General features: G+C 38.3%; 1 protein-coding gene across 4 annotated transcripts in view; it reads right to left on the bottom strand.

The window, feature by feature from the left end:
• Positions 1 to 101: 101 nt before the first annotated feature.
• Positions 102 to 8,068, bottom strand: part of JAK2 (Janus kinase 2) — a 90,854-nt gene continuing 82,887 nt past the window's right edge. For all 4 annotated transcript variants that reach the window (XM_017732802.1, XM_017732800.1, XM_017732801.1 and 1 more), the window contains 4 exons: positions 6,990 to 7,162; positions 5,955 to 6,072; positions 2,519 to 2,632; positions 102 to 325 (listed from right to left, as the gene is read on the bottom strand). In XM_017732802.1, coding sequence (XP_017588291.1) covers positions 218 to 325; positions 2,519 to 2,632; positions 5,955 to 6,072; positions 6,990 to 7,162 — 513 coding nt within the window. In that variant the 3' untranslated portion in view covers positions 102 to 217. The remainder of the gene's footprint in view (positions 326 to 2,518; positions 2,633 to 5,954; positions 6,073 to 6,989; positions 7,163 to 8,068) is intronic.

The following is an 8,068-nucleotide window of genomic DNA, read 5'->3' as shown; positions in this document are numbered from 1 at the left end:
AGAATTTCAGCACGTTCTCATAGTAAAATATATATCCTGATAAAAAAGCCCTAGCAGGATTTCTCAGTAGTCAGATTGAGATAGGGTATTTGCCACACAGATTTTACTTCCAGCAAGCATAAGATGTGTGCACATGTACATATGTCTAATATACACAGCTGACCAAGTACATTTTCTTCTGCATTCCAACTCATCCTCTGAAGGAGGGACAGTTTTCTCATCCACCCATGTTTTCCCTTATATGATCCACTCGCTGAGCAAGATCCCTAAAGGTGGGGCGCTGGGCAACGTTATTGTTCCAGCATTCTTTCATGATAGCATAAATCTGGAGAAGAAAAAAAGAAAATTGGTAGTAGGTAAACAGATACCACACATACTTACTTTGAACTGGTCTAAAGAACATCCAGCTTAACTTCATGCTTCCAAACAACAGCTGCAAAAGAGTGTGCATAAACTCTTGCTATACCCTTCAGTTTATGTGCTCGATCCCAGGGATAGCAAGAACTGAGGACAGGTGGCTCTGCAAAAGCTCTTATTATAAAAGACTATTTTTTTTAAAGTTAGAATGAAAATTCACTCAGCTCTTTTTTGAAACTTTTACGAGACTTATGTTATTTTGCTATGTTTTAATATTTTTGCCTGCTCTTTTTTTTTTTGAAAAGTTAAAAAAAATGACAGGACAAACACCAGTATGACCAGGAATCAGATTTACGAAGACAGTAATTCTAAATAAGGCTTCCCCTGCAAAGTTAACATACACTTCTCCACATTTATATATTAAATTCTTAATTATTCTTCATATATAATCAGAAATAAGCAAAAAAAAAGTTACTGTGCAAACTAAACCCACTTTGAAATCTATTTCCCCTATAATAGTTACACAGCAACAGTTTTCCTTTTGCCCAGAGATGTACCTGATACCTGGTCTCATGAAACTTGCCAAGCTCTTCACCTGTACTCTTCTCATTAATTCAATCCAGATTGTTACTACCGACTCGTACTTTTAACAGTTTTTCACATGTTGCTTAAGAGAAATCTGTACAGCTACCAGGAAAAAAAGTAGAAACTGTTCCTTATCTTTCAGCAGATTTGAAACACCTGCATTGACCAAGCTGCTTTAGAACCAAGTCTCAAGCAGCTTGTAAGCTGCAAGATAAAGTGCTGTAAGCTGCAGGTATCTGGAAGATTTATTATCTGTGATGACTGGCCTTTCAGGATCAAAAGGGGATGCATACAGTTTCTGACACAGAGACATTTCCATCTTGCTTTGATAGCTGGAGAAATGTCAGCCATTGAAACCTTTGGGTTAGTTACGATACAATTTCAGTAGAACAGATTATGTATTATCTCATACATATTACATTCAGGTTATCTATAAAAAGCCAAACCTTTACAATTCAACAGTTGCTGTACTGGTACATAAAATGCAAGAAAGGCTCTTCAAAGACTTCTATTTCCATTCTCTATACATTTTTTCTTCCCCTGTGGCTTCCTGCCTCACTTGTACCATTTGTTCTCATCTCTATTAGAGCACTTGACCCTGCTGTTTTCTCTTCCGCCAATTTTGAATGGATTATTTCTTGACTTACTCCTAAGTGTGCTTGACTTTAAAGGGATGCAGCAATTAATCTGAGCTGGAAGTTACATACGTAAAAAAACCCAACCCATAATTATTTTACTTCCTTTTTTTTCACTACTGATTCACCTACATAGCCCTACCAGACCAATTTGACTGAACTTGACTTTGTGCACCCTGCTCTGAACAACAGAAAACTACAAGACTTAGAAGTGGTAAGAAAGTACTTTTTAAAGCTTCTGGTGTATAAGTAAAACAAAAAGAACACTGAATTAATTTGTGTGCTCTGGGGACAGCTTTACAGCTACACTCCAGTATCTACAAAGTACATGAATACAAATCTGAATTAATATACTTAACTGTGCCCACAATCTGAGAGCTGAAAATGCTTGACAGTGAATAACATACATGATAAACATGGGCTTTCCATACTTGAGAAGGGAACAGTAACAGAAATGCAATAATCAAGATAAGAAGCTCTTTAAATTATGGAATTAAATGTGAAAAACCTTAGGTAGCTATTAAGATTTTTTGCTAAATATCACAGATTTCAAAAGAATCCATAGTTGACAGCTTTGAATGAGAATCTCTACATGGGACTTACATGGAACAAGTTCTATATACTAATCTTGTTGCCTTATACATATATATTTTTGAAATAGAAGTGTGAGTGCCCAAGTACAGCAGTCAGTCATAATAGTCCCACTTCATATATTTTAGCAAGACTACATTCTGGGCTCCTGAGGCAGTGCAAGCTAAAGAATCAGAAAAGAAATATGATTATACTCATCATGAAACTGATAAAATAACAGCACAGCCATTTCACTTGAATACACAGTTTAGTGGTCCAAGCAGAACAAAATACAAGTTTTGCATTTACCAAGGACTCACCCTAACTGAGCACCTTTCACACTATAGTAATATTTTAACACAGTACTTCACCTCATCAGGGCATCCATCTGGTCTTGGTAGTCGTCCATTATTCTTCAACAGCTCTATCAAATGAAAGACAATCATCTGCCCTTGTTTATCATTGCCAATCATGCGCATGAATTCCTGAAACAAAAGGCCAACTGTAATATATGATCTTTAGAGGGAAAAAAAGAAGCTATAATATTCTTACCAAGCAAAAATTCTGTCTAAGAGTAAGAATAAATAGAACAGTACATAAAAATGATGAAATTATAAATTACATGTCCAGAGAATATATCAATAATTACAGATTTTTTCTGTGTGTAGAATGGAATAATAATATAGACTAGAATAAAATTTAATGATACATACACAATTTACATCCCTAAGTGAAAAATCTTTAAAAATGTTGATGATCATCATCTGATGATCTGGCTACCCTGGATAAAGAGGAGGCTGAGAGGCTGAGGTTTTCAAAGACTTCTGTGCCTCAATCCTAAATGGCAAGGGCTCCAGGCACGCTGTCCAAGTTGAGAAAGGCAGATGGAGGGACTGAGAGAATGAAAATCCTAAGCCCACTGTGGAAGAGGGTCAGGTTCACGACCATCTAAGGAACCTGAACATGCAGAAGTCTGTAAGACCTGATGCAATTCATTCAAGGGTCCTGAGGGACCTGGGAGATGAAGTTGTTAAGGTGAAGTTTCTGATGACTCAAAAAAGGGAAATATAGCCCTGATTTTTAAAAAGGGGAAAGTGGAAGACACATTTAACTACAAGCTAGTCAGTCTCACCTCTGCCAAGCAAGATCATGGAGCCAGTTCTCCTGCACACTATGCTAAGGCATATGGAAAACAAAGAAGTGACTGGAAACAGACAGCATGGCTTTACTAAGGGCAAAAATTTTTGCCTGAGAAATTCTGGTGACGTTCCATGATGGAGCTACCTGGACTAATGCAGAGTGTTTGACACTGTCCTGCAGGAGATCCTTGTCCCTAAATGGGAGGGACATGGGTTTGATGGATGGATGACTCAGTGGATAAAGAACTGGCTGGATGGCTGCACTCAGAGTTGTGGCCAACAGCTCACTGTCCACGGGGAGAGCAGTGACAAGTGGTGTCCCTGAGGGGTCAGTACTGGGGCCAGCACTGTTCAGCATCTTTGTAGGTGATGTGGACAGTGGGACTGAGGGCACCCCCTCAGCATGTTCATTGACAGCAGCCTGTGTGATGCAGCTGACACACTGCAGGGAAGGGATGCCGTCCAGGGGGGCCTGGACAGGCTGGAGAGCTGGGCTTGTGCAAACCTCATGACGTTCAACAAGGAGAAGCACAAGGTTCTACACCTGGGTCATGGCAATCCCAGACACACCTACAGGTTGGGAGGGGAAGCGATTGAGAACGGCCCTGTGGAGAAAGACCTGGGGGTCTCTGGTGAGATCCCACCTGCAGTGCTGCATCCAGCTCTGGGGTCCCAGCACAGGAGGAACATGGAGCAAGTCCAGAGAAGGGCATGAGGTTGATAAAAGGACTGGAGCACCTGCCCTACAAAGACAGGCTCAGAAAGCTGGGTCTGTTCTGCCTGGAGAAGGTTGCATGGAGACCTCACAGCAACTTTCCAGTATCTGAAGGGGGCCTGCAGGGAAGGTGGAGAGGGACTCTTGCAGGAACTGCAGTGATAGGGCAATGGGTACAAATGGGTACAGTAATGGGTACAAACTGAAAGGGGAGAAATATAGGTTGGATATTAGGAAGAAATTATTTACTGTGAGGGTGGTGAGGCACTGGAACAGGTTGGCCATAGAAGCTGTGGCTGCCCCATCCCTGGAAGTGTTCAAGGTCAGGCTGCACAGGGCTCTGAGTAACCTGGTCTACTGGAGGTGTCCCTGCCCATGGCAGGGGGGATTGGGACTAGATGATCTTCAAGGTCCCTTCCAATCCATAACATACCATGCTTCTGTGATTAATTAGTTTTAAAAGGATAAAACTTACAGGTGACTCTAAAGAGCTCTCTGAAACACTGAAACAATTTAATGCTTTGAAAAATGCCAAACAGAAAACAGGTATTATCATGCTGATGTATAAAAAACGGTTAGCAGGACTAATCAGTAACTACCTGGCAGAAAAATTATTACAATTAAAGCCATCGAAAATGGCTTAGATAAACCTTGCTGTCCAAAAACCCAAAATAAGCTAAAAAGCAGATTAAAACCTCACTCAGACTGCCAGACATCAAAAGTAAATGAGAATGTGCTATTAGCTGAAATAAATTTCTAAGCACAATATAAAGGAATTATTTTTCCTCCAATGCTACAAAACTTCTTTAATGATCCTTGACATGAAAGTGTGAAACACTTGTTGGTTGAACGTGAAAATGGCCAAGTTGTGAAAACAATGTATAATTATAAAGATTACAAGAGATGAACAGACCACTCTGGTTAATTTTAACGAATTACCTTTTCTTGCTACATACCAATAGCAAAACAAACCTGATGAAGTGGTGAATGCACATGTAGAATTCATTCATTCAAAGAATAGTCCATCTGAGCCCATAACTTACTTTTTATCACTTTTCATTTCATAATCCTTCTGAAGAACTCTACGTGTCTGCAACATTCACATTCTTACGCTGGAAGAGCTGTCTTGAGTTCTCCCCTAATATCTCTGATAGCTCATTGTATGAAATTACTAAGAGGTCCACTGAGGCCAGTGCAGAGGTATCCCTCAAGTGCATTTTTGCCTATCATCACTATTCAGCTCTCAAAACCACATTTGCCAGGATTGAGCCTCTGGCCAAGGGTAAGGCCAGCTCCAGTAAATACGGAACCCTCAGCTCTCCTCTGTTATGCCCATGGAGAACTGCTAGGTGTAAGATCATGTACCTTATTTTCAAGTAGAGAACTGCTAATAGTATCTTTCTTCGCCCACTGTAAACTTGTATTTAAGGACACCTGTCAACAGTCTACAAAAAGCCACTCCTTTTCCTTCTTGGACTTCACTAACTAACTTGGGTTCTGCTAACGTAAAATACCTTTAAGTTACCTTATTTAAGTTAACTTAATTTGTATGTATTTGTTTGGCTCAACCTTACATTTGGAACAGCATTAAAAATAAATGTCATGCAATGGAATGGCTGCATCTAGGATAACCCTCCACGAAGTATGGGAAAGAATCACCTATAATAAGAGATTTTAAAATCTTTTTCAAGCAGAAGTTACAGAATGTATAAGGTATGCACAGACTATGAAATAATTTTCAGATCTTCTTTCCTTCTTATGGCTTGATAGCAGTACCTTTCAGTTACTGCTTCAGACTGGATGTTGGCTTGTAAACACCAAGGTTTCTCCAGAAAAAAATCAGTAAATATAAAAGGATCAGTAAATATCAACCTATTGAGGTACACGACAATCTATATATTTTAGAAAATTTAAATAAACAAATTCTCTGAAAATCATTAACTGTATACTTACAGCTGGTGGGCTTTTGCTTTTGTCAATGTAGGTGAAGAGTTCATACAAGACCACACCAAAGCTCCACACATCTGAGGCCACAGAAAATTTGCTTTCTGTCAGAGATTCTGGAGCGTACCTGCAACACACAGTACCAGGAAAATTGCTCTCCTTAACATGCGTAAATTTGATTTGGGTATATTTGTTTCAGTAAGACATATTTCTTTTTCATGAGTAAGTATTCTTTACTCATAGATATTAGCACGTTCTCATTTCCCTTCAATACCTTCAATTAGTAACTATTTGTTTAATAATAGTTAATTGGTTTTGAAAACGAAATCGACCTTAAACAAACACAGTTAGTGATAACTATAACCAAGTTTGATTTTTTTCCCAACAAGATTGTAGATATATTTTTATCTGTAGTGCAAGTAAACAAGAATTTGATGTAATAAGATCTACAAAGAAAGACAATTGTAGCCTTCCATCGCTTTCACTGAGCTTTGAACTGTGTTGCAGGCACTTCTGGAATTAAACTGTACATCTCCAGTAACATCTACTAAGATGCCATTTTCTATCATTTATTCTTTAGGTAAACAAGGCCTGAGTCAGAATTAAAATACAGTCTAAAATCAGATGTATGGAATGGCATTTTCTTTTGGGGTCTATCCAACAGATCTCAGCTGGAAGACATGAATGTCCAGTGTTTAGGGAACTAGAAGGCCTAAAAATTTGAAAGCGTCCAGATGAATAGGCCATTTTAGATTTCCTTTATCTCTAAATACATTTTCTGTTGGATACTATTTCCTTTAAATAAGTACTTTTTAGGGTTTTGTTTTGGGTATTTTTCTGGTTTTTTTTTTTTTTTTTTTTTTTTACATATGTTGGAAAGTAGATGCTACTCTGTGAAGTGAAATATCATGCATGTGACTTTCACAGTGCTGGAAAACTGATGAGGAGCTTCCAACTAAGAATTCCACAACATGCAAACTAAATTGGATGAAATGGCAAAAACTGAAAACATGCCATGATTTCACATGCCAAAAGAAGACTTACCAAAAAATAGGACTTTCACCAGGTTCTTTCACTTTGTAGTATTCTTTGTCTTGTGGCAAGACTTTTGTCAATCCAAAATCTCCAATTTTAACTCTGTTCTCATTTTCCACCAAGATATTTCTTGTTGCTAAATCCCGGTGAACATATCTTTTTGTACCCAGATATTCCATGCCCTAGGTGTACAGGTTACAAACAGAACAGGAAAAGAGTTATTTTTACCATTACATGGCTGCACTTTCCCTAAGAGGATGAATTAACCTCAAAGTTAAAACCAAAAACAGGTTTGTCTTCTCTGAGGAGTTAATTTTTCCAAGCTCAGGGACTTCCCTTAACTGGAGGGAGATAGTCTGAGCCAAGTATTTTTTGATTATGTAGCTGGATAAAAGTTACAGCTCCTTTCTGTGCCCAAATGCAGTTTGCTGGTGTATGCAGAGGGAAAACAAAATTTGGGTTAAGCTACACAATGAGGATGAGAAGCACATGAGAAGACTGTCCAACCTATCCATTTCATTTACACTTTTTTCTTCTTTTTCTGCGTCTTCTTTCCTGATTGCTTCCATGAAACTTTTTATTATGAGTCCTTGAATTTTACAGCTATTCTCTGACTGTATTCCCAACTGTGTGCCTTGTATGGACCATTATTCACCAACACAGTTCTGCTTATTGTTATATTTTCACAGATTGCTGTAACAACAGTGGTCTGAAGCCATGTTGTCTTTTGTTGCTGACGATCCCTTCTTCCCAATGCACCTAATTATTTTCATTAACAATGAAATTTGGAAGAAGCCAGTGCGTGTAGTGGCATTACTAAAACAAGAAGGTCCTGCAGAGACAGTAACAAATGAAGGATTGAAAGTGATGCTGCACAATGTCAAGAGATACCCAACTTACACGTGAAAGGAGTCACAAAGCATGTTGTCAGTTTCACAGTTTTATAAGAAAGCATATCCCCCTTTCAACAGAACAGAAAAGTTAAATTACACTAATAGCATCGGTGATCTCAAAAGTTCTGGAAAAAAAAGGCTTACTTCTCTTTTTTTTTTTTTTTTTTTTTTTTTTTTTTTTTTTTTTTTTTAATT

The sequence above is a fragment of the Corvus brachyrhynchos genome, unplaced genomic scaffold (assembly GCF_000691975.1).
Source record: "Corvus brachyrhynchos isolate BGI_N302 unplaced genomic scaffold, ASM69197v1 scaffold194, whole genome shotgun sequence".
NCBI classification, from domain to species: Eukaryota; Metazoa; Chordata; class Aves; order Passeriformes; family Corvidae; genus Corvus; species Corvus brachyrhynchos.
Note: the sequence above shows the minus strand (reverse complement) of the source record. Positions and strands in the feature narration are given on the sequence as shown.